The 27128-nt window shown below is 41.4% G+C and overlaps 1 protein-coding gene across 1 annotated transcript in view; it reads right to left on the reverse strand.

Annotated features, from left to right (window-relative positions):
- CAP2 (cyclase associated actin cytoskeleton regulatory protein 2) overlaps positions 1–19388 on the reverse strand; it is a 218096-nt gene extending 198708 nt beyond the window's left edge. The window contains exons 1-2 of the mRNA XM_075532406.1: positions 19348–19388; positions 2965–3086 (exon numbers count right to left, since the gene is read on the reverse strand). Coding sequence (XP_075388521.1) covers positions 2965–3085 — 121 coding nt within the window. The 5' untranslated portion in view covers position 3086; positions 19348–19388. The remainder of the gene's footprint in view (positions 1–2964; positions 3087–19347) is intronic.
- Between the last annotated feature and the right edge of the window lie 7740 nt (positions 19389–27128).

Below are 27128 nucleotides of genomic sequence, written 5' to 3' on the forward strand. Positions count from 1 at the left end.
AGATTATGGAAAGAGCTGCTTGAGGTGGCTCCTGCTAGGCTCCAAGGTCCTCAGCAGCCTTAGCAATTTCTATGCCAATGTCTCAGTTCAAAGGTTCCCAAAGACTGTCAGTGGTCTGCATTCAGGTCCTACTCCAACGGTAGCCCAACAGTAGGTGTTCCATGGTTGGGAAACACTTTTCACCCAGGGAGAACAGAGGGTTCTTTTGTCATCTGACTGCTGACTTTCAGGTTCAGGCTTTCACTGAGGGCAACTCCTACATCTTGAGTTTAAACCAGTGTAACTTTCCACCTTGTGTTGGTCCAAGGCTGCAGTTTCTGTCCCACAGGCATGAGACTAGCCCATACTTCACAAGGCCAAATGTCCCTGAAAGCCAGTTCATGTGCTTTCTGGTCTCGGTGTCAGTTCCGTGTTTATGGATATCTTTTTGCTGTGGCACAACTGGGCACAAATAGCGATCCTGACAGAATCAAATGTCCCACAATTGAAAAACGATCCTTATTGTGAAATATCTCCGAAAATCCCTTTTAAAAGTTAATAGCTGGGCTGAATGTTGCTGTGTCTTCACTCGGTATTTTGATTCGGCCAGGGCTGCCTGGAGCAGAAGGGGAAGAACATCTGGTGGAATTAGATTGAGTCCCTGTGTGTGTCACAGACCTGATGAATCAGAGGAAATCCACTTGGACCAAAGACATTTCTTTTAAGTCTCTTGTCTTAAATTTTAGACCAAGGGATGGATAGACTATTGTTTTGTCAAGGAAAGCCTATCTTTTTAATAAAGTCTCTAATTATAAAGCAACCCAAATTCAATCTAGTGTGAGAGGTCTTCAAAGAGTTTATGAAAAAACAGATTCCACGATCTCTTAGTTCCACTGTTCCATAAATGTTTTAAAGCCCTTTCATGCTTCTCTGAGTACATGCGGTACCAACTACTGATTTGTTTTAGTTTTTGGGTCAGCAACACTACAGTATCTCCTAGGGATTGAATTTTCACTTTATCTGTGTTTCTATGATCTTTACAGTTGTGATCCACAATCTTAGAGGAGAAATGTCTTGAGATCATATGCAGCATACAACATAATAAAACAAAGTTTTCAAACAAGACATATAAATATTTTCTTGGTCATAAGAAGTGCAGGTGGCATAATGGTTACTCACTGAGCTGGTAATCTCAACGTCAACAGTTTGAAATCACCAGCCACCGTGAGGGAGAAAGATGAAGCTTTCTACTCTTCTAAAGAGTTACAGTTTCTGAAACCCACAGAGGCAGTGCCACCCTGTCCTATAGGGTCACTAGGAGTCAGAATTGACTCCATGGCAGTGAGTTTGATTAACAAAATGCTGCTTAGGATAACATTATTGAAGTATTTCAGCTGATGTGGCAAAACTCTGACGGAGGCTTCAGAAAGCTTAGTAGTCACCCCTGGCAGTCTTCATTTAACCATGGGCCCTCCAACAGTTCTGAGGGACAGTGAACTGGCCCCCTGTTTAAGAAGTTTGAGGACCCCTGCTTTAAAGCATTCACATTTTATTATGTTCAGGGGTAGCACAAAAAAACAAACACAGCCTGCTCATTGAATGGTAGTTTTTGTCGAAGGGAATGTAATACAAGGCACAGGGCCAAGGAAGCCTGAAATTCTAGAAAACACCCATGTAGATTTTGCCTGGGGAAAGCTTTCTTTCTTTCTTGTCTTTTTTTTTTTTAAGCCCCTTCTTCTTCAATGCCTTTTTCAGCTCCAAGAAGCCTAACAGAATCCAAAGTGGGTCAGATAAGGATGGAAGGCATGTGTGACAAGAATAGAGTTGCTAGATTAAATACAGAACACCCAGTTAAAACTAAATTTTAGATAAACAATGGATAATTTTTTAATGTGAGCATGTCTTTTGGAGTACAGCTCATGCAGTATTTGCGGCATACTTACACCCCCTAAAAAACACTCCTAATATTTACCTAAAATTCAAAATTAACTGTATTTTTATTTGCTAAATCTGTAACTCTAGACAAGAAGGGATTGGAAACATTATTGAGGATAGCTTAGAGTGTTTACCATATATGGCAGGCCTTTTGAGACAGTAGTGCATTCTTTACTTTTGATCATGAAATTTAAAAAGCATTCTTGGTTGGGATCAGGCAAAATTAATGCAATGCGATGTGTTCATGTCATATCCAAATCAGATTGTGCTTCACATCAATCTCCCTCCCTTCATACCTCCTACATTCAATGACTTGCTGCCTTTAGAATTAAAATCTACAGAAGGCTAACTCTTTCCAATTTACGTTCTAATGAGAACATTCTTTCTTTGATAATTACTTCATGTATTTAGCCATTGACTATGGAGCAGGAGTATAAACATTAAAATGAAAGAATAATGGCATTTAGCACATGGATCAGATATTGATAATTTAGAAGGTGGTGGGTTATAACTTTTCCTATCAGCAGTTGCTTACATCTGGTTAATGTAATGCTCACCTATAAATGAAAGAGTAAGAAAGCTAACGAATGCAACCATTACCATAGAGTGGATCCCAATGCACAGGAACAGCGGTTCTCAACCTTTGGGAGTTGAATGACTGTTTCACAGGGGTCACCTGATTCATAATAGTCCCAAAATTATGGTTCTGAAGTAGCCACGAAAATAATTTTATGGCTGGGGCGTCGCCACACATGAGGAACTGTATTAAAGGGTCCTGACATTAGGAGGTTGAGAACCACTACAAGGGTTTCTGCGGTTGTACAAACAGGCACAGACAGCCTCCTCTTTCTCCCAAGGAGTGGCTGGTGGGTTTGAACCACTGACCTTGTAATTGGCATTCCAAATTCTTACCTGACAGCACCACCAAGGATTCTTACACTGAAGAAAGATAATAGAAATATCTCTTACTTTGAGAATTGCCTGATGGGAACAAACTAAGAAACTCCACAATTGAAATCAGTACTGATGACAAACAATCGGTGGTCCTACCTCCATTGACACCGTTCACTTCCCCACAGTCCCTGGGAGGCCTGGATGATTCTGCAGAAAGCAACTCCAGCCGGACCACTGCCCTCTCCAGCCTTTCCATCAGTTCTGGCAGGCCTGCCATTCTAGAAAACACAATAACAGCAGCACACAGAGGCCCCGTGAACATCAAGAGACCGAGCAAACAGACACCACTGAACTTAACCAGAAGGAGAATAAAAATGGTGTTCGTTGCCTAGAGAATATTTCTAAGATATGGAGAACTCAGAAGAACATACAACTTGAAACAGAAAAGAACATTTTTTAAAAAGCAGACTGTGCCGTGGGATCTGTGAGAGCCAGAACAAGACAGCCTTGCTTTTGTCTGTGGTCTTCCAGGCATTTCTTTTTCTGCTTGGCTGCTTTGGACAGGGCACGTCTCTACTAGTTTTCTATTACTCTCCATAAATGGGAAATACTCAGGTCTCCTTCTCTAACAGGTTTCTGCCTTCAACAGGTTCAGAATTTCACAGAATTATCTTTGCTGCTTTGACCTTCTTTTCTGTTCCATTCAATTCTGTCTACATGCCTAGTTAGGTCTTAAGTAGCCCTGGTGGTGAAGTGGTTACATGATGGACTGACCACTCCAAGGGAGAAGGAGTGGGCTTTCTGCTCTCCTAAAGAGTTGCAGTCCCAGAAACTCACAAGGGCAGTGCCACCCTGTCTACGAGGATCATTAAAAGACAGCATTGACTCCATGGCCGTGAGTTAATAATCCAGAACACGAGTCCTTGGATGGTGCATATGGCTGAGCACTTGACTTGTAACCAAAGTACTGAGAGGTAAAATTCACTCAGAGATACCTCAGCAGAAAGGCCTGGTGATCTGCTTCTAAAAATGAGAGTCTTGAAAACCCTCAGGTGCAGTTCTGCTCTGTCCATTTGGGACGCCATGAGTCAAAACGGACTGGAGGACAAAGAATTGCGCAAAACACAAATCCTTACTACTTCTCGGACACTAACAAGTGACTACTTTGTTACTTCCTTGATAACAATCCACTTCTGTTCCTGCTGTTTGTTGTTGTCCAGCTGCCACTGACCCGTGACAACCATAGGTACAACAGAACCAAATGCTGCCCAGTCCGCTTCATGATCTTTGGTGTATGTTTTCATCCATTGTAGTTATTAAATCAGTTGCTCGCATTGAAATTGTCCATTGTTTAGGCTAACCCTCTACTTGACCAAGCGTGATGTCACTTATAAGCTAGCCAAGGCCTTACGGTTCCTGCTTCTAAGGAGTATTCTGCTTGTAGTTTTGCTAAGACTGAGTGTTTGTTCAGCTGGCAGCCGGTGGTGTAGTCAATGTTCTTTGCCAGCACTACAATTGGAAGGAATTTTTGGTTTTCCTTTCTCATGGCTAGTGAACACGTATCTCACAATTAATATAGCCCATTAACACCGTGCTAAAGGTTGAGCGCTTATGTTTCAGTACTCCTAATAATTCTTTCAGTTAGAGTCCTCTAGGAAACACGAAAACCTGCATACAACCCTTACGTACTCAACTACATCAAAACTCCCAGCCCAGCCCAGCCTCCCCCAGCTTCACCCAGTCCTGGAGAACTATAAGTTTATGAAACGGCACCCTTCAGCAGCCAAAGCAAAGCAACAATTTCCTGGAGCTGACTATTTTGTAGGATTATTAGGGTTTTTTTATACTTTTATTTTTAAATCATTTTGGGGGACTGATACAGCTCTTATCACAATCCATACATATTTCAATTGTGTCTACCACCTTTGTACATGTTGCCATCATCATTTTCTTTTCTTTATTTTAACTAATTTTATTGGAGGCTTATACAACTCTTATCACAATCCATCCACCCATCCATTGTGTCAAGCATATTTGTACATTTGTTGCCATCATCATTCTCAAAACATTTTCTTTCTACTTGAGCCCTTATCAGTTTGGTTTGGGGCTCCTGTTGCTTTGGAGTTTAATTTGAATGGTGGAGACTTTCAGTTAAGGTAACAAAGTGCTTATTTCTCCTTTGGTAATGCCGCTGGTTATTTTTAGATAAAACATAGTTAGAGGTGGGGTTGTTTTTAGAGACCCGGACCTTCAAAGCATACTTGGTTGGGAGAAATTTGATAGGGAGTTGAGTTAGGGACGAGAGATAAAAGTGGCCCTTGATGTCCATGGTTCCTTCCTCCAAACACTTCTTAAATACCTACACTTAAATACATTGTGAACACATCTTAAATACCCTGTGAGATGTCAGGGAAAGCTAGTTGCCTTCAAGTTGATCCAAACTCATGGAGATTCCATGTGTGTCAGAGTAGACCTGTGCTCAACAGAGGTTTTTAATGGACAATTTTAAAGATAATTAAGTCCTTTTTCTAAGAAGTCTCTAGCGGACTCAAACCTCCAATCTTTCCGTTATTGCTGAGCCCATAAACAGTTTGCACCACTCAGGGACTCCTAGGAACAGGCTCATACTCACCCAAGTATTTGCATGTGACTCAGGCAAGCTCTAAGGTATATACCGTATATACTGGAATATAAGCTGACCCGAGTATAAGCCGAGGTACCTAATTATTACCTGGGAAACCAGAAAAACTGATTGCCTCGAGTATAAGCCTATGGTGGAAAATGCAGGATGCGACTTAACACAGAGACCAGAGGGGAGAGATGGAGCGCAGCCACAGACACATCCTTACCAGTTCAGCTGCTGGCGTAAGTGAATCACTACAGGTGCTTCTGAGAATTGGAGCCATCCGTGTCATAGAACGGCTCTGATTGGTTAGATGTGAGTAAACAAACATTCAAAGCCCTGCAGGGTCAGGGGGGCTTTGAATGAACAGTGGAGGAAGAGCAATCACCTGTGAGATGTTACACCTCGCTGGGATATCACTGACCCGTGTATAAGCCGAACCCCCTTATACATGAGTATATACGATAATCCATTCCCCGGCCAGGTTCACAGAGACCCAGTTTACCATAGCATAGATCACATCGACCTATGACTACTTTTGGCAAAATCAGTTTGGGGCTCTGAAGGGATTAAAATCACTTAATCAGAGAGTATAATTCTCACTCTTGGGGACTTGTTCAGCATCATTCTAAGCAAAAACAGAGGAGTATGTATGTTTCTATATCAGAGACAGCAATATCACTCTAGTGGATGGGTAAATGTATACTGTTTTGACATGTACAGAGCAGGCGATGTTTTCAGGATTAACAACAACAAAAAGGTCGGAAGCCGAACTATAGATGCTGACACTAATTAGACATTTCCAACCACCTCATGGGATTAGTTCTCTTTGTTTGAGTGTTTTAGGGTCATGGCTTCAGGGAACAATTCAGTCAACTGGCATAATACAGTTCTTAAGGCTTATGTTCTACTGCTTAGGGTCATGAGTACTGTCTGTGGTCCTAAGAGCTTACAAGTAGCCATATAAGATATGCGTCTTGGTCTTTATTCATATGGGACAAAAGACAAAGAAGAAAACCACAAAATCAGACAAGGATCTGGGCTATAGGACTATTTGTTACTTGGACTACTGCTTCTTCCACATTGAGACCAGAAGAACTTAGACAGTGCCCAGGTAATCCTTAAAAATGTTCCGGTCAAGAACATAATATATGAATCATGATAAAAATAGAAAAAAATTGTGTAACAGAATTTCAAATTCTTTTTTTTTCAACCTCTCACTTTTTTATTTAAAACAAATCATTTTATTGATTTTACAGCTCTTATAGCATTCCATACATCAATTGTATCAAGCATATTTGTACAAATGTTGTCATCATCATTTCCAAAACATTTTCTACTTGAGCCATTGGTATAAGAAAACTCCACATTCTTAAGGAATTCAAACTTACTAGACCTATCAATGCTGGAAGAGCCCTGAGACTCTAGTCTTGAGTTTCTCTTCAAATTTTGAAGTGAAACTATGCCCTGAAATAACCTTTAAGCTAGGTAAAAGTTGAGCCCAGAGAGTAAAGATGGTCAGTAAGCCTTGAGTACAGAGTTAAAAACAACAACAGAACAATTTACATAGCACCAAAGGTCAATAGCTATTGTATAGCATAGATGGGGAAGTTGAGAGAAAGGGCTATTGTGTGGGTAGAAGTCAAACTATAATGCAGATGGTGCAGACAATTGAAAGAATGTAACCAATAGTACTGCTTTCTGTCTAGAAACTGGGATGGGAGCAGGCTTTGCTTTGTACAATTTTACAAAAGTTAAATTTATTATTATTATTATTATATTAGTGATGTTGGTTCAGTGGCAGAGTTCTTGCTTTCCATGCAGTAAACCAGAAACCCTGGAGGCATTACTGGGTAAATGTTGGACTGCTAACTTAAAAGTTGGTGTTTCAAAACCACCAGCTGATCCTCTATAGCAAGACGAGGCTATCTGCTCTCATAAAGATTTATACTCACTCTCTGCCACTGAGTTGATTCTGACTCATAGTCACCATGTAGGGCAGGGTAGAACTGCTCTTGTAGATTTCTGAGACTGTAACTGTTAATGGGAGTGGAAAGTCTCATCTTTCTCCCACTGAATGGTTTGTGATTTCCAACTGCTGACCTTGTGGTTAGCAGCCCAACTCATCACTCACTGTACCATCAGGTCTCAGAGTCCCTGTATAAGGTCATTACGAGTTCGAATCAACTCAGTGACTATGAGGTTTTCTAGGGGGTTGTGTAGAAGACCCGGGTTCAATATCTAGCCCATCCATCTCATATGCAGTCACCACCCATCTGTCTGTAGAGGCTTGTGTGTTGCTATGGGATTGAATGGATTTCAGCAGAGCTTCCAGACAAGAGCAAAGACTTCCTCCCTTCTATCTTTGTAAAACCAGTCAGTAAAACACCAAAGGAGCACAATAGTCTCATCCCCTGGTGCACAGGGCCACCAGGTGCTGGAGACATATGTGACTGTAGCCAACCACTACAAAAACAACCCAAACGAGTCGATATTTCATATTACTGCTAGGAATCACGTAAGGCAGGTAAGGGACTTTCATATTTGGTTATCCATTGGTTTGTAGCTTAAAGAGAGTGACGCATTTTAAAAAGCAAGGGCTATCCTTATCCAGCATGTGCCCTCACCCAAATGTCAGGCAGTAATCAGATACGGATGCCGGGGCTATTTTGAAAAGTCATCTTCTGAAAAGAGTCAGCAGTGACTCTTCCAAAATATGGGGCAGTGTTCTTTACACAGCTGAAATCAGAATCTAATCCCAAGAGGACACAAAATTAGATGTTTCTCATCTATTCTTTCCCTCATAACGTCACAGTTTTTGCTTCTGTCGCCATTGGGGATGGGGAGAGGGTGAAGAAGGAATTTAATTGAGTCTTTTACATAATCTTCTTGCAAAGGAACTGGGTATCCTGTAGGTGGGTGAAGGTCGTTTGCAAAAGGATGAAAGGCCCTCAAATCTTTGAATAGTTGCTCATCTCTTCACACCTCTCCATATTCCCCGTTACTCAACTCGCCAAATGTTGCCACCATAGCTGTTGCCCAGGAAAGGGAAAAAAAAGTGCTTGTTTTTTTTTCATCAAGTTCCCCGTGCTCCCTCCTCCACCCCACCAGAAAAACACCAACCTGCCCAGCAGATCACAGCACTGCTTTGGGAAGGCCTGTTACATTTCACACGTAGGACAGCTGCCTCTCACAGTGGCGTAATCAGCCTCCCTGAGGAGACTCAAACTCCCGCTATCTAACAGTGCTCCATATGTTGAAAGACAACAGGGGTGAGTCCATAAATGGCAGGGTTGGCAGACTCGTGTGGAATGTAATCTAAAAAGGGCTCAGGTGTCCCTGCATGTAAAATCGCCAGGATCGAGACTGAAGCTCTGCCGAGGCTTCTTAAGATGTCACAATACAGTTGGTGCAAGAACTCGGGAAAGAACACTGGCCTCTGGGCTTAAACTTGTACAACAGTTTCTAAGAGAAACCGAAAAACAAATAAAAGAATGAATTGACTCAGGATATAAAAATATACGCAGGCTTGCATGGCCAAGGAGAATGACAGGATCCAACATGGTCAGCGCGCACGCACACACCCACACCCACACACCAACTTCCTTCTACCTACAAGCGCCCTCAGTCATCACCCCAGCTTTAAGAACAATGAAAAAACAAAGTTGCAGATTCTCCACATTCTTTCCCAAGCAGTCCCAAAGCTTTTGGCTAGATCCAAGTGGATTTAGTCAGCTTTTGAAGGGGAGAGGGAAGCCACTTAGACTAAGGATGCAAATGGTTAGGTATCAACAAGTGAGCTCCAACTCACTGTGCACTGTGCACAACAGAATGAAACACAGCCCAGCCTTAGTATCCTCACAATTAACTTCGTGGTTAAGCCCAGTGTTACAGCCACTGTGTCAACCTATATTGTTGAGAATCTTGCCTTTTTTTGTATTTTTTAAAAAGTTTTCTTGGCACGTACAACACAATTCAATGGTTTAAATATATTAAACAGTTATGAAATCACCATCACAATGAATTTTAGAACTTTTTCTTCATTTTCTACCCATACCCACAACTTCCCTGCCATAACCCTAAGGAATCTAATTGCTTATTTATGGATTACCTATTCCAGATTTCATATAAAGAAACTCAAACAAAAAAACTCAACAATGACAATAAAACACAGAAAAACCTCAATCCCCAGAAGATAATAGAGATTAGAACAAATTAAAGAATGGGTCAAAAGGGAAACAAATGATACTATGCTAAATGTTTGCCTAACTGTATCTGCAGTTATCCACTTTGTCTGAGGGCAAGACTATTCATATCCCTGGTCCGTGGTCTGCAGGAGATCAGTGGAAGCTTAATCCACAAGGGGACTCTGCAAATGGAATTTGAGCTTTCCCTGTCATTCAAAACCTTCTGCAAACCAGGGACTCAGAATTTAAACTCCAGTACAAGGTCCCCCTCTAGTCTTGGATTTTATTGTTGATAATCCTTGGATCACTAGGGCTCCTTTGCTCCATTAGAGTGGATGCAAGCTGACACTTAACTTAGATGGCTGCTTGTTTTAAGACAAACTTTTAAATCTTCCTCTTTTTTGGATGACCCTCTACTTTACCAAACCCTTTCCCAGGAGGTACATATGGATGGTGGAGCTAACTGCCTATTTGAAAAGTCATCTGCTCTGAAAATGCCTACGCAACTCTCAAAATATGGGAGCGTTCTTCTAAGGGACATTGTAGCTGTACATCTTCTATTAAGATTTGTTTGTTCTTCTGACAGTCCATGGAATTGATGATATTCCTCACCAACACCATAATTCAAAGGCATCACTTATACTCCAGCCTTCTTCAGTCACCACTCAGCTTTCACATGCATGCAAGGCAATAGAAAATACCATGGTTTAAATCAAGTGCACCTTCATCTTCAAAGTGATATCTTTGGTCTTTATCACTTTGAAAGGTCTTGGGAAGCATTGTGCAGTACATTTGCCCAAGGCAAGGATATAGGTAGGGTTTTCGTTGCCGCTATTATTTTTGTTGTTGTTGTTTTAAGGTACTTTGGGGTCAATTTTGACTCATGAAACAGAGTGACCCATGAAACAGAGTAGAACTGCTTCGCAGGGTCTCCACCATGAAAGGCAGACCGCTACAATTTTCTTCCAGGGAGCAATTGGTGGGTTTGAAGCCCCAGTCTTTTGGTTAGCGGCCAAGCAGCTAACCACTGGGCCTGTAGTGTAGGTAGCATGAGCAAATGCAGACAGTAAATGCAGACCAGAGCCATGTGGACCGACTGATGAGCCTGGAACAGGAAATCGACAGAAGAGACTTCAGACCCTTTAAGAATCGGTCCTCAGCTGGAAAAACCTCGAGATTTTATGAAGTAGTTCACAATTGTCGTTTCACTTTTTCCAGTCATTTGATCCAAGCAGACCCTATCCCACGTGACCCACAGCTGACGGAAGCACATCCGCAAACATCTGACGAGAGGATGCAGGATGTATGGAGACAAATGAGCAGGAACTGGCATTTCATGGCTTTCTCTTTTTTAAGGATCTATTTAGGAAACTGAGTGTTACCCTCGGTTCCTTGTTCTACAGTCATGTTTGTGGATTCATGTTTTTGGAATTTCATTATATTGGGGAGTATGACCCAGCCTTGTGTGTATGTTTTCAAAACAGATTTGAATTGTTGTTTTCCTTTCTTAAAGTTTCATTTTTTTTCCAAATCAAAAAATACCTGCAAAGAACTTAGAGTCAGAAATTATATGAGGTTTATTACAAAAACATAGTGTAGCCCCCTGCACCCCCTGTCAGCCATTTTCAATTAGTTTAGCTGTTTCATGTGATAACTATTTTCTTATCTCTACAGAATGTGCTCATCTATGAATCTTGCTGGTTTCGTTCATTTTTAACATTATTCATGGAGATCCTACAAAATACTTGAGTGTATCTGATATGCCCAACACTTGCCAATTCCCATATATATCACCACCCTTCCAAATGTGTTATACCATAATTTCATGTGATCCATTGTCACTATTGGCACAGATAATAACTATCTGCAACTAAGCCACGAGGTATAGGATTATTTTCCTGGTACCAATACTCTCATTTTCAACTGCTCATGGCTCATAACTATTTGTGTCCAAATTCTTTCCCAGTTGTGTGAGTCTCCTTTCCATGGAGCCAAACACATCTGGAACTCTATTTTTTTTTCTTTGGGGGAGACATCTCTTCTGGGGACTCCATCGAATCTGCAGGGGACTCCATTGAATCTTCATGATTGCCCCACTGTCCTTGTGCACATCAGAGTCTGGGCTCAACTTTCCTCTACCTTTTAGGGATTTCTCTCCTCACCCTCTTATTGTTGAGTCACTTGTTTCCTTTCTTCATAAGAGCATTTTCTTTGGAAAGCTTAATTTTTTTTTCTTCAGATGTTAAAAATCTTAAAATGTCTTTATTTTGTTCTCCTACCTGATGGTGAGTTTGGCTGGGTATTGAATTGCATTTTTCTTGGGATCTTGAAGGCATTTCACCATTGGACCCCACTCCTCTTGTCAGTTTTGGTGCTGGGGTGACTTATGTATTGCTGTATACTGGAAGTCATGCCCCTATTTCAAATATTAGCAGGGTTACCCATGGTGGACAGGTTTCAATGGAGCTTCAAGACTAGGAAGAACAGACTAGGAAGAAAGACGAGTCAGTCCACTTCTGAGGGACTAGCCACTGAAAACCTTATGAGCAGCAGTGGAATATTGTCTAAGGCAGTGCTGGAAGGTGAGGCCCGTGGGTTGGAAGGCACTCAAAATAAGACATTGTATCTACACTATTGGGTTCCAATAGAACAACAATTGTGAGGCTGGCGCAGGACTAGGGAGCATTCCATGCTGATGCATACAGGGCTGCTATGAGTGGGGCCTGAGTTTACGGCACCTAATAACTACAACACTTTCATTACATTCTAGGTTTGCTGTTGAGGAGTCCAGGTGATTCTAATATTCGTGTTGTTTTCCTCTAGAGCAGTGGTTCTCAACCTTCCTAATGCCATGACCCTTTAATACAGTTCCTCCTGTTGTGGTGACACCCCCACCCCCACCCCCCCAACCATAAAATTATTTTCGTTGCTACTTCATAACTGTAATTTTGCTATAGTTATGAAGCAGGTGACCCCTGTAAAAGGGTCGTTCGACCCCCCCAAGGGGGTTGTGAGCCACAGGTTGAGAGCCACTGCTCTAAAGGAAGTGTCAGAAATCTGCTCTCTAGAATCTTCTCTTTGTCCTCAGTATCCTGACTTCGCTAATGAAATGCTTTAGTGTCGATCTCTTTTCTTTGCAATCTTTATGAATCATTTTCAGGAGGTTTTAAAAAAAGACAGAAAAATAGGTGTTTCATATTGTTTATCTCTGGGTGAGTTTAAAAAATTAGTTTTATTTTCCCAAATAAATATATTAGCATTCTAAATATTTAAATAATTAATTTTTAATCACACTAATTACACATATGTAGAAGTGCTTCATATATTTGGGGAGGGATGCCAGTAGTTCAGAATAACAGCCTGCTTGCCTGTATTATATATGCACTATCGATACAACATGCCACCCAATTAAACCATTGCCTTGTGTTACCTTTTCTTTTAGCACATAAATGCCTGGCCTCCCAAGGAGATGGATCCTGAGGTTTTCACAGGCTGTGATTATGTCTTCCTCTTCTTTGTCCCTCCCACTGAGTCTAGCATGATGGTACATGCATAGTACGTTCTATAAATATCAGGTAGAAGTGGTAATGGAACTGAAGCGATGAACTCTGAATGGCTAACACCTTGCTCCTAGAAGCAGTTGTAGATGATAAATGCACACTAGTCCAATCGTTCTCAAACTCCCAAGCATCAGAAGTACTGGAGGAATTCAGATTCCCAGCCCAGTTCTTGGATATACAATTTCATCCCTTCTGGCATTCTCAGGAATCTGCTTTCTTAAGAAGCACTGGAAGACTAAATCGAGGTGGGTAGGAATGCTGTGGCAGGATGCAGAATTAGGAGCTGAAGAAGAGTGGGTGTCCCACTGATCCTTGGTCATAGGGAGACTAGTAAACTATATTTGGGTGCTAATGTAAATCTCAAAGGATGAGATGGCTAACACTTTTAGGGAAATGTCAACAGAAGGAAATAAAGGCATTCTTGGTCCTAAGTAGAGTTGTGTCAATAAAAACGAAGGTAGGGAGAGGAGGTCATGGTTGGTACATATGGTTACCACGCTCAACTGCCAACCAAAGGTTGCAGGTTCAAGTGCGTTCAGAGGTGCCTCGGAAGAAGTCTGCTGATCTACTTCTGAGACATCAGCCACTAAAAACCCTATGGAGCACAGTTCGACCCTGAGGCATATGGGGCCGCTCTAAGTCTAAATCAACCCAATGGCAACGGACATAGCCAAACGCAGTGTGCAATGATGTGAGTTGGAGGTGGTTACCGTATATTAGATCATGGTTGGCAGCTAGAACTCAGGACCCAAAGTTCAGGAGCCGTCTAGAATGGAGTTATGTGTATTGTTGTTAGGTGTCATGAGTCAGAGCAGATTCACAGCAAACGTATGTATGACCAAAAAAATCCCAACAAAACAAAACAAAAACACTGCCTGGGCCTAAGCCACCCTCACAATTGTTGACAACTTAATAATAGTACCTGTCTTGTGACTCTTGGGAGGAGTTCTGGTAGCATAGTGCTTATGTGCTGGGCTGCCAACTGCAAGGTCAGCAATTGGAAACCACCAGCTGCACCCCAGGAGAAAGACAAGGTTTTCTACTACCTGTGAAGAGTTACCATCTCACAAACGCACAGGGGCATTTCTGCCCTGCCCTATAGGGTCACGATGTCTTGGCAACAACTCCATGGCAGTGGGTTCACTATTTTGTGATTTTTGAGAATATTAAAAGAGACAGTAAAGGGAACTTTGTGAACTGAAAAGTGATGCAGAAGCGTCGCTATTATAATTTACCCTCGAATGTTCTACAGGATTTGTCCTGTAAGGTTCTACAGTCTGAGGAACCCTAGGGTGCAGTTCTACTACACCCTACTGAGCCCCTAGGAGATAGAATTGACACCAAGTTACTGGGTTTGGGTTTGGAGCACTGACTAGACAGAAGAGATAAAGATGCCATCCAGACAAGCTAAAGTTCTCCCAGGTTCAGACACCTTCCTTTGTTCCTTCTCTTATCAGGTTGTAGAACAATTGGGAAGTCAGTCTGTTACATAATTTCTCTATAAAAATAACCACTCAAGAGAGAAACAAACCAAAAAACCCTCACTTCCATCCAGTCAATTCTGACTCATAACCATCTTATTTTCTCTAAACAGAAAACCACACTGCTAGTGGATTCTAACTCATAACGATCCTACAGGACAGCAAAGAACTGCCCCAAGGCTGTACATTTTCAGGGAGGTTGATGGCTGCATCTTTCTCTCAGAGCCCCCCGAGTATCAACAGCCAACCTTTCCGCAGCCGATCTCTTACAGGCTTGACTAAAGAGAAAAACGAGGAAAGGAACCTAAACTGACACATTCATTTCAAAAAAATCCTTATCATATCCTGAGTTGACCTTACAGTACTTGCATCTCTAATTACAGAAAGAAACATACTGAACACACTGCTAAATCTCACAGCCTGATAAGCCTAAAACCTGTCCAAAGCACAAAGAGCAGATTTCCTAACAGCTCGCTTGGGATAACCAACGAAATCACATTAGAAATTCAGGGTGCACAGTTATAGTATAATTTGTCACTGGTTGGTGCCGTTGAAACAATTCTGACCCATAGCAGCCCCACATGACAGAGAAGATCCCCCATAGAGGTTTTTTAGGCCATGCGCTTTATAGAAGTAGATCCCTGGGTCCTTCTGTGGAGCTGCTGTGTAGGTTGGTAGCTGAGTGCTTAAAAATGGGGACATGAGGGTACCTGATATTACAGTTTCATGACCATTTATAAATCTTGCCTAAGGTAATGTTCCTTTGACTTCATGGTTAAAGTTCTCCTCCATCAACTCCTGAACCCAAGTGATGGGGATGAAGGTGTTTATGAGGGGTTGGGTTAAGTAATCCTGCTATGGAATTTAGACTGGAGTTTTTCCACACTTCAGAAGACATGAGAAAATGGGTATTACAATGAGAATTTAAGTAAAGTGGGGTGTCAGATTTCCCAATCTAACAACTTCATCTCGGTTTGGAGGAATGAATCGGTGAAGTGATTGCATTATTAAAGTATAAATAAGGAGAAGCAGCTTTTTTCCTCTTTCTCTTTTTCATTTTTGACTATAAAATACATAGTATCAAAAATCACATATTTCAGTGTTTCTCAAAGTAGGTGATACTGCCCCCCTTGGTGTAGGGGGAGTCCTAGAGGGGACTGCAAAGGCAGATACCTATACTTCATCCTGGATTATGGGCTATACTCCAAAAGATTTTAATTGCTAGGGGAGCGGGGTCATTTTATTTTTATGTGGGTGGTAGGCCCCATAAGTTTGGGAAGCTATGATCAAGCAATTCCACATCCAGAGGAACTCTTGCACAGATGCATCCACAGCCAGGGACAAAAGTTTTGGAAGTAGCAGTCTTTCCAACAGCAACAAACAGAATCAACCAACCACCCATGAGTGGATAAAAACATTGCGGGACAGTTTTATTAAGAATTACTATGTTTCTACACACACTACTATGAATGAGTCTTTTAAAAGTATTGTTGAATTAAGAAAAAAAAGATACGGTAACTCTTTTTCAAAAGTAAAACAAACAAGCACACACAAACAATATGTTACTTAGGAATACACACATGCCTCATAGGGCTCTTTTATAAGAAAACCAATTAATAATTAGCACAAAAGCCAGGCTTGGGAGGTGCTTGTGGAATGCCATCTGGGAAGAACACAAAGAGAAAGGCAACAGTCTAGCAACAATGTACTCCATCCAGCCCCACTTTCCAGCCCTGGTGATGAAGTCCCAGGCGTTCACTTGAATATAATGTTTGTTTATAATTTACACAGACTTAACAAATGCTTGTTATTTATAAAGCAGCACATCATTGATGAGTTGTTTTTTTAATGCCTAGCATAAAACTGTCTTCAAGGAAATATTCAACAGAAAACACCATATTGCCTCAAATAAGTTAATGCCACTCTTGAAGGTACTTCTAGTTAACTCCTGGGTATAATTTAGGTGCCTGGAGAATAAGGATTAATCCTTTCAAAAGGCTCCTCTCTTGGCCTTCTCACACACTGCCATTGAGTCAATACCTACTCACAGTGATCCTATAAGGTAGGGTAGAACTAGGCCTGTGAGCTTCTGAGGCTGTAACTCTTCTCAGGAGCAGGAAACCTTGGGGTGGCTGATGGCTTCCAACTGTTGACCTTTTCATTAGCAGCCCAAAGCTTAACAACTACACCATTAGGGGTTCCTCTCTTAGTCATAGTGCATGGTTCTTCTTGTTGGTAATTGCCGTTGAGCTGATTCTGACTTGCAGTGATCCCATGTGCTCCACAATAGAACTGTTTGTTTATGAGGCGATGACCTTCTGAGGCACCGTACAGTAGGCTTGAACCTCTAACCTTTTGCCTAGTAGCTGAGTGCCTACCACAAGGTAGGTGCTAATTGATTAAGGCCCTAATTCCAAGAGCAATTTTCACACCAGGGCTTCTGTATTATAACAAGACAGCCAGACGATTCTTAAAGCTCCCCAGGTGCTTCTTAGGGGAAGCAAACGCAAAGAAGAAAGCAGTGCAAAGCCCTGGCTCACATGGTAAAACAGCAAGCCCATTGCCATCTAGTAGATTCTGACTCAAAGTGAACCTACGGGACAGAGTAGAACTGCTTCTGAGCATGTCAGAGATCGTCGATCTTTACAGGCTCAGACAGCCTCATCCTTTGCGGGTATTGTGGTTGCTAGGTTTGAGCTACTGACCTGGTAGTTAGTAACCCCACTCTTAACCCACTGCGCCACCAAGGCATTTTAATATAATTGGGGGGGGGGCGTGGTTAGAAATTAAAGAAGACTAGTATTTCATCACAGTTAAAATGAGACAAAATTCAAACTCCAGTATTCCTAAAATAAAGTGAAACCTAACCACACCCACTCAGTGGAATTGTGCATGATTGCCTTAAAGCAACTGCAGCAGCAGAGTTAAGTAGTTGCTAACGAAACCATATGGCCAGCAACACCTAACATATGATCTGGCCCTTTACAAAATGGTTGCCATCTCCTGCATGGCATCAATCATTTAAGTTACTTCCTACTTCAATGATGATGCAACTAAGCCCAAACCCACGGTCGAGGCCATTCTAACTCAGAGTGACCCCACACGATGGAGAACTGTCCCATTGGGTGAGTTCTCCATCCTGTAATCTTTTTGGTAGCTGACCGCCACGTTGGGCTCCCACAGAGCAGCTGGTGGGCTCCCATCGCCAACTCACCTTTGGGTTAGCAGCCGAGTGCTTTAACCACTGCACCACCAGGGTTCCTTCCCAATGAGGAACCGTAAGGACTTGTTCACCTGATCATCACCTTCATTATTTCCCGCAGTCAACTTCTTTTTCTGTCTAATGCCTACAACCGCAACTTGATTCCGATTTCATGGAAGGTGTTGAGATCTGGGAGCGCCTGGACAAGCATCTTTTCTGATAAAATGTTCCGTATTCTCACAAAGTCATTTTCCAGGCACACTGAAGCTGGTGAGTTATTTTAACAAACATGAATTGTGTGCTCATCACATGGTCTGAGGCATCATACACCTGTTGGTGCTGGGGGAACCACCAAACGCCCCATTCTTGCCCATGAGATGCCTCCAGTCTAATTGGGCTCTGATAATAACAGTAAGAAAAGTTAACTCCACAATCACTCCGCTTCTGTAGTCTTCCATTAAAGAGGCGTGGATATTTTGCCAAGGATACTAAGACGGTCATTTAAATTAATAGAAACGTGCACTAGCAATAAAGAAATCTCTCTAAGGCAATTTTGGTGAACTCTAGAGGAGAAATCCCTATGTTTTTGCATTCAGATGACTCACTAACCAAAGATTCTTGATTCCCCCCCCCACCCCCCACCAGGTGCTCATCTCCATTCAGGCTGTTCTGTGTCATCCCAGGTGGCTATTCTAAATGTAGCCATCCAGAGTCACTCTGTTTAAAGAATGCATGGTTTCAAATATTGAATTTTTGCCGGACCAGCACGCTGGTGAGGATAAATAACACCTCCTCCGTGCATAGGATCATTAACCCTAAAATGATGGCAATGCGATTACTTCCAAGAACTACCTTCTCCCCCTAGCAGGCAAGAGCCAGCTGTGGGATGTTGTTTGTTTGTTGTTTGCTTGTTTGTTTTGGAACTTCCTGGATGCCTCCTTTGCCTTCTTATTAAACAAACAAACAAAGTGACTTATCACCTCCAGCCAGATTCTGCTGAGAAGCAGAGTCACTTTCTTTCAGATCTGTTGGGACCCAGGTCACTAAGGTCAGATCCAGCCAAATGACACCCCGCCCCCACCCCTGGAGGCTCTGAGCTCCGAGGGCCTGAGCCCTGAAAGTTGTGGTCGCCTGTGTCCCTTCGGCGCTCTCAGGCGAGCGCCCCCACCCAGCCCACTCCCTCACTCTCCTGCCAGCGGGTCTGGGCGCTCGGGGACGCGGGGGAGGCGGCGCGGGCAGGATGCGCGGGGGTCACTAAGATGACCCACAGGCAGCAATCGCCCTTGGCCCGCGCACTTCGCGAACCCCAGCCCGCTGGCCGGGGCCCTGGGTCTCGGAGCCTTTACCCCTGGCGCGCCGCGTCCCGGGCCCTTTCCCCACCCACCTATTGGGCGCAACTTCCGAACGCGCCCCCCCCCAGAACCCCCCCACTCCCACACACACACCTGCACCCGCGGCCCCTCTCCACCCGCGCCGAGCACATTACCTGCCTCGGTGACCTGGGGTCTTGTTTTTGGCAATGAAAATCCGTGTGGGGCCACTTGCACCCTCCTTCCGCGTCCCTCCCCCTCCTTGTGCCCGGCTCCTCCTCCTCCACCTCCTCCTCCTCCCCTTTTTAATAGAAGTCGGTGTCAGTCCCTCTGCTCCCGGGGAGAGTCGCTGGCAGCTTCCGGGAGTTCCAAATACAGACAGGCTTTGCGGGAGCAGGAGGAAGGAGAGCCAGGCTCCTGGGTTAGCGAGTGAAAATAAACTGGAGAGGAGAGGAGAGGAGAGAGGGATGGAGGAGAGGAGGGGCAAATGGGCCATGGAGGGAGGAAAGAGAGAGCTTGCTGAGGCAGAGTTATGGAGAAAGAGAGCCCTCTCAGTCTCTGAAAGAAACTAATTCACTGCATCCCACAGGATTGCAAAGAAGTCTGAAAGGATCCAAGAGGCTCTGACCTGCCCTGGCTCATGGCCTCAAGGATAGATTGGTTCTTCAAAGACTTGGACAGAGAAGTGGGTAATGGTCCTTAAGAAATAAGAGGCAAGCCCCTGTGTTCCCAACCCCAATAATTGGAGAAAAACTGCTGGCAGAGGAGAAAAGTGGGCCTTTAATCCTTTAGCTGCTGGGCAGTAAGCCCCATGCCCTCATGTCTTGTAACATGTTTCTTTGTGTTAAGGTATTTTTTTCTTACATAACCTTGAATATTTATTTAACAATAGCAATAGGGTAGCATGACTAACACTTATTTAGTGCTTATCATGTTGGAAATATTATTCTAAGGATTTTATAACTTCATACTGACTTCATGGTCTCAACAACCATATAAAGGTATTTTCTATAAAGCAATTAGAAACAAGTTGCCTGGTTAGACTAAATCAAACTGAACTCAAACTAAATCCACTTTGAAAAATGTATATTAGTGGCCATTTCCAATATATATGTAATAATAATTACAAAATTGGCAAAACAAAAGAGAAAGAGGAAAAGGTAATCGATATTTTCTTAAAATTTCAAAAAAATTTTACAACAAATAAACACCAAGGTGAATCTCTAAGAAGTCATTATTCTTTATAAATATTAATATTGCACTGCAATGGGGTTTTGCATTAAAAGAACTCTTTAAAAAAACAGATCGCCGTCAAGTCTGACTCATGGTGGGCCACGTGTTACATGGATTTTACTGGATGGATATTTACAGAAGTAGATAGGCCAAAAGTCTGAAATCAAAGTGTTAGCAGGCCATCTTATCTCACTAAATGAAGTTCCTTTCTTGTCTATCCTAGCTTCTAGAAGGTCGAATCTCCACCTTCACCCAATACTCTCCTCCATTAGTAATTCTGTACCTGTTCTCTTTTATTAAGGCTGCATCAGTTCAGACTATGATCCACCCAACACACATATGACCTGATGCTAACTGAACACATCTTCAAACACCGTATTTCCCAAAAGGTCACATTCACAACTGCTGATGGTTAGAATTTCAACATCTCTTTTTGAAGTGTGTTTGTTGTAAGATGTCACTGAGCCTCCTGTGGCTCCTAGTAGTTCGTTGTGCCACAGAGAAAAACACTGCCAAGTCCTGTGCCATTGTCACAATTGAATTGCCCCATCAGTTGATTTACCCCACGCTACGTTAGTATAAATTACCTATGGTGCCCACTATCGCTATGGTCTTTCACTGGCAAACGGAAAAAGCCTATAAACACAATGGTCATGTTTGGAACTTTCACTCACTAACAGAACAGGCTGATGATGATATGCCTGCACAAACATGCCATTTCAGCAGATTCCACAAAAGCAGATTCGTCGCCTTGCTGTCACTGGGAGAATCGTGCCGTTTTCTAAAGTTGTTGCCCCGTTTTACAGTCCCATCAGCTTCTATAGGGGTTCTAGTCTCTCCAGATGTTCACTAACATTAGTTGTTTTCTGTTTTTCTCTCATGGTAAGGTCACCAGATTTTAACATTGGTAAAGCGGGGCACCATCGATAAAACTCATATCCTGGCGAAATAGTCACATGGCAGCCGAAAACTGTATACCCTAGCTTGTCGTGCATTCTTTCCAAAATCTGGGACTTTTTTAAAACAGATGCGGGAAAATTTGTTAAAAATCGGGACTGTCCCACCGAAAGCAGGACATTTGTCACAAATATTATTATTTTTTTATGTTTGTTAGCTTCTGGGCGTCTTTTTAAAAAATCATGGGAACTTAATTTAAGAATGTGTATACAACTAAATATAGTAGAAAATTATCATAGTTACACACAAGGTAAAACGTGTCAGGTCAATTTAATTTAAAATAAAACAAAACATCATTGAAGGTTTCCCACCCTGCTCCCTTACGTTGTTGAAGGTCTTCTTTGATGAAGTGTTTTTTCTTATCCTCTCCTCGTTTTTTGATTGGATTGTTTATCTTTTTCTTGTTGAGCACTTAAAGTTGTGTATAAGTTTAGGGTTAGTTGCTTGTCTGATATACCATTGCCAATTTTGTCCCTGTTAATGGGTTCTCTTTTTACTCTTGGTGAAATATTTAGATACACCCCAATATCTTATTTTCAGTAGGTTTCAGTCATCTAGATTGTATTTTGCTCTTTATGTGTCTTCAGTTATGGCTGATGATGTATTTTTGCCAACTATTAGAGCCCCTAAGTTGATCCGTATTGATGATCTTTATATATATACTTATATCTCTCTATATATATAGATATGTTTTGCCTTTAGATATTTGATCCTTCTTGTATATGGTATGCGATATGGGTCTTGTTTCACCCAGTGTTGCAATCATCATCATTCATTTATTCATTCAAACATTCATTCAACTCCATAAAGCCGAGGTCAACTCCTAGCGACCTTATAGGACAGGGTACAGCTACCCTTATGAGTTACCGAGACTGTAACTCTTTAGTAGAAAGCCCAATCTTTCCCCCTTAGGAGTGGCTGGAGGCTTTGAAATGCTGACTTTTCAGATCACAGCTAAATTCATAACCACTGTGCCACCAGGGCTCCTTAGTGTGGCCAACACCATTTATTAAAGAGACTCTCTTCCCAATTTCAGATGTTTTTGCCATTTGTCAAAGATCAGCTGTCTATAGGTGTATGGATCAATTCCATTCCACTGCTCTTTATATCTTCCATTGTAAAAGTGCCAAGCTGCTTTGACATGGCTGTGGAGTAGATTTTGAGATGGGTCTGTGAGAGTTGTACCTTCTTCTCTACTAGTGCTTTGCTAATCTTGAGTCTCTGTCTTGATGATGGCCCATTTCTTTAAAGAATCCATTCTGTTTCCATCTCAATAGATCTGCACCCACTTTTATTTGTCCTCTTTTCAGAACGTTCCTCCCCCTCTTCTTCCTGGTCCATATGCCAAAAAACGTTTATCTTTCAAGATTGCTCAAGGAGATGCCTTCCTAAGCTCTTCCCCCAAGCCCCTTAACCCTTCCACCATGCTGACAGAATTGACCTTCTATTTACTCTTTTCCCATGTTTACCGCCTCACCCTGCCTCTCCCCCGCCCCACTCATGAGTTGTTATTTACTAGATCAAAGACAGAAAGTGTATTTTACCTCTGTATTTTCAGGGTTTACTACATGGCTTGAATATGTCTTGAATGATTTCATGTTCTCTCCAGTTCTCCAGATTTCTTGTTATTGTCTTGTCTCATAGAAATATAACTAGACTAATAATAACTGGCAAAAAGGAAATTCAGTATTCAACTGAATTTGTTGGCTTTTACCAATACTATTTGTTAAAGAAATGATCTCTAACCCATTTTATATGTTTCAGCCCTTTGCCAAAGATCAGCTGTTTGGTGTTTTAAATTCTACAACCCCTGCCTAAACTAATGACACTATCAATGCATGGTGATTATGCATTGGGCCGCTAACTGCAAGGTCAGCAGTTCAAAGCCACCAGCCACCTCAGCTGGGGAAGGATGAGGCTTTCTAGACCTGTGAAGATTTGCAGGATCAGAGACTCACAGCAGCAGTCCTACCCTTCCCTATAGGGTAGCTATTGTTTTGCATTGACTTGATGGTATTGGAAGTGGTGGCCAGGGGGATGATTGCTAATGATCTCTAACATAATGTGACAATGATACCTTTAAGGTGAACCAGAGACATATATAAACCAAAGATGCATGAGTAGAATTTGAGCTTGTATTTAATTGTAAGCCTAATATAAGAACAATTAGTTCTTATGACAAGTCCCTGTTTGATGTTCAGCCTTAGGAAGAGATCATTGAAGATATGGGTGCTATAAAAATCTGTGGTGAAGAAACTAGATGATGCCCGGCTACCAGAAAGAATAGCCTCTGGGGTCTTAAAGGTTTCTTTTCAAATAAGCAGCCATCTAAGTGAGGCATTAACTAAGTCCACATGTAAGAAGCTGAAGAGGTTAGTTTATTGTGCCAACCTGGCCGATAAGCACATGTGGGGTTAATTGAAAGGTGGAGAGATAAATGGCTCAGTGAACTCGCTTTGCCTTGCTTGTTCTGTGCCTGTGGGACACTACCTGTGGGATACCTAACCCATGGACTGTGTTGCTGTAATTTGAGGTTTCTTCAAGATCTGCTTCACCACACCATTGGAATGTATATCTCTTGAGCTGGGGACTGTCAGACCCTGTCATCTGGCTGACTGTTGGTGACCTGCCTTGCTGTTTGCCCTCAAGACTTGAAGGACTGCCAGTGTCTCACAGCTGTCTCACAGGAGTGAGTTCCACTAAGCCATTTGTGCTGCTTTATAAATTAATTAACTTTATTTCTTATGTTATATATCTATCTGTATAAATATAATATATACATATAATATATATATATATATATAACTATTAGCATTCTGGTTTTGTTTCTCTGGAGAACCCTGTCTAACACTGAAGCACACCAACCTATAATCCAAATCTAATGGAAGGAATGCTATGAGAGGTTAAATTGTGAACACCTGACCTTCAGAAGGCTATGGATGACAGTGGAAACCCAAAATCCATTTGCAGGGTCCACACATGGATTAAGCCTCTGGCGAATTCTCTCCTATCATAGGTGAGGGGTGTGAATAACCCTGTTATGAGATAGAGAGCATTGCAAAACTGATTATGGCAGACAGGTCAAAATGTAATATCTTATCATTTGATTTTCCTTATGACCCATTTTAAAGCTGTTTTAGTTGCTTAAAAAGTGACGAGGAAATACTTGTGGAGTAAGCCCTGACAAATCCCCTCTGACCATGAACCAGGAATGTGAATAACCTTGGTATCATGCAGAATGCACTGGAAAATGGATTGTTGCAAATGCAATTTGTTTAAAATTTAGCACTCTATCTTTTGATCTCCTTTATGATCCATTTAAATTTGTTCTAGTTTTAAATATTTTCTGCATTCTTTTCAATCGATGTTATTATGTACGTTACTTTGTTATTCCTGTTAGCTTAAAAATATTTTCTGTATCTAAAATCCAGAATAGGAAAATCTATAGCGACAGTAACTAGATTAATGATTTGTTGGAGGTGTGGCAGGGTAAGTTGGAGGGAAATAATGATGATGAGTCCAAGAATGAAGAAAATGTTCTAAAATGGATTGTAGTGATGATTATACAACATTTCTTGATGTGATTTAACTATTGAATTGTATGGTATGTGAACTATATGTCAATAAAACTGTTAAAAGTGAAATTATTACAAAGTAAAATAAAACTAGCTGTTTGTAGGTGGAAGGATTTACTTCTAGATTCTCATTTTTGTCCCACTGGGCTATGTGCTTGTTGTTTTACCAGTAGCAGGTGTTGAGGTTTCCTGTTTTGTTCTTTAGTAGTGCTTTGCTTATCTGGAGTCTCATGTGAAGGTGGTGATTTGGTTTCCATCTCCTTAAAGAGGGATGTTGGAATCTGGATCAAGATTACATTACATCTCCAGATAATTTTTTACAATATTGACATTTTCACCATATTCTTCCAATCCATGAGCATTATATCTTCTTTCATGTATGTAGGGCTCTTTTGATTTTGTGTATTAATCTTTTGTAGTTGTCTTTGTATAGATTCTGACCCCCTTGTCCCCAGTCAGATTTATTCCTAAGTATTTCATCATTTGAATGGCTATTGTAAATAGTATTGTTTTCCTGATTTATTTTATTCGTGTAAAGAAAAGTGACCAGATTTTTTCAAATGTCTTTTCTGCATCAATTGATATGACCTTATAGTTCTTTTCCTTTGTTTATTTATGTGATAGATTGTATTGATTTTTTTAATATTGAATAACTCATATGAACCCCTCATGATTATGATTTTATTTTTTATACTGTTAGAATCTATTGTCTAGGATTTTGTTATTTGGCATTTTTATTCATAAAGCTATAATTTTCTTTACTGATAATGTATTTGATTGGGTTTAGTATCATGATTATGCTCACATCCTAAAATTAATTTGGGAGTTTCCCATACTTTTCTATAATCTGGAATTCTTTGAGTAGAATTTGTGTCAACTCCTTTCTGTATGTTTGATGGAATTCACGAGTAAATTCATGTGGGCTCAGACTTTTATGGTTGTCGTTGAGAGTTTTTTAAGGATCATGTCAATTTATTCTTTCAACATGGTTTTATAACAATTCATGTTAGTTTAGGTAGGTAATGTGTTTCTAGAAATTTCAAATAAATTAGTATTCAGTTATTATCCTCTTTATTTCAGTTGGTTCTGCCCATTTAATTTATTCTGGTAGCTGTAAACTTATTTTGTTCCTCTTTTCCTTGTTGTTGACTATGTTGGGTTAAGGTGTTTATTTTGGTTGGCTTTTTCTTCGTGTCTGATGTTTTTATTTATTGCTATATTTTCCCCTCTTAGTTCTGTTTTTGCTGTGTCCCAAAGGCATTTTTCCCTTTAAAAGTATATATCTATTGATATATAGGTAGCGGTTTACATATCAGATGATCATTTTTGCATTCAACAACTTTATCATATCTCCCCCTATCTCCCACCCACATGCTCCCCCACCCAACTCATTCATGTAGGATATTGTCTTTCATTTCACCCAAGCTAATGCCTATCTACCTTGTAGATAGAGTCTAGCATGTTACTTCCTTTCCCTTGTGCCCTTTTCAACCACCCCAAAGGTTTGGATATGCTATATTTTCATTCCATTTGTTTCAAGCAGTTTAAAAATTTCACTTTTAAATCACTATTACTCAGTTGATTTTAAAGCAGAGTGTTACTCAGGGTCTGCATATTTGCTTTTTTTCCCCTTTGATCATCTATTGTTTATTTCCTGGTTTGTTTTTTTAAAACATTTTATTAGGGGCTCATACAACTCTTATCACAATCCATACATATACATACATCAATTGTATAAAGCACATCTGTACATTCTTTGCCCTAATCATTTTCTTTTTTTCTCCTCTTTTCTTTTGTTTACATTTTATTAGGGGCTCATACAACTCTTATCACAATCCATACATATACATACATCAATTGTATAAAGCACATCTGCACATTCCCTGCCCCAATCATTCTCAAGGCATTTGCTCTCCACTTAAGCCCTTTGCATCAGGTCCTCTTTTTTTGCCCCCTCCCTCCCCAATACCCCCTCCCTCATTTGCCCTTGGTAATTTATACATTGTTATTTTGTCATATCTTGCCCTATCCGGAGTATCCCTCCCCCACCCTTCTCTGCGGTCCATCTCCCATCAGTTCCCCATTTCCAACCCACTCACTCTCCACTCTCCCAGCCTCGACCCTCACACCTTTGGTCCTGAAGGTATCATCCACCCTGGATTCCCTGTGCCTCCAGCCCCCATATGTACCAG

This window comes from Tenrec ecaudatus, chromosome 1 (genome assembly GCF_050624435.1).
Source record: "Tenrec ecaudatus isolate mTenEca1 chromosome 1, mTenEca1.hap1, whole genome shotgun sequence".
In the NCBI taxonomy this organism is placed as follows: Eukaryota; Metazoa; Chordata; class Mammalia; order Afrosoricida; family Tenrecidae; genus Tenrec; species Tenrec ecaudatus.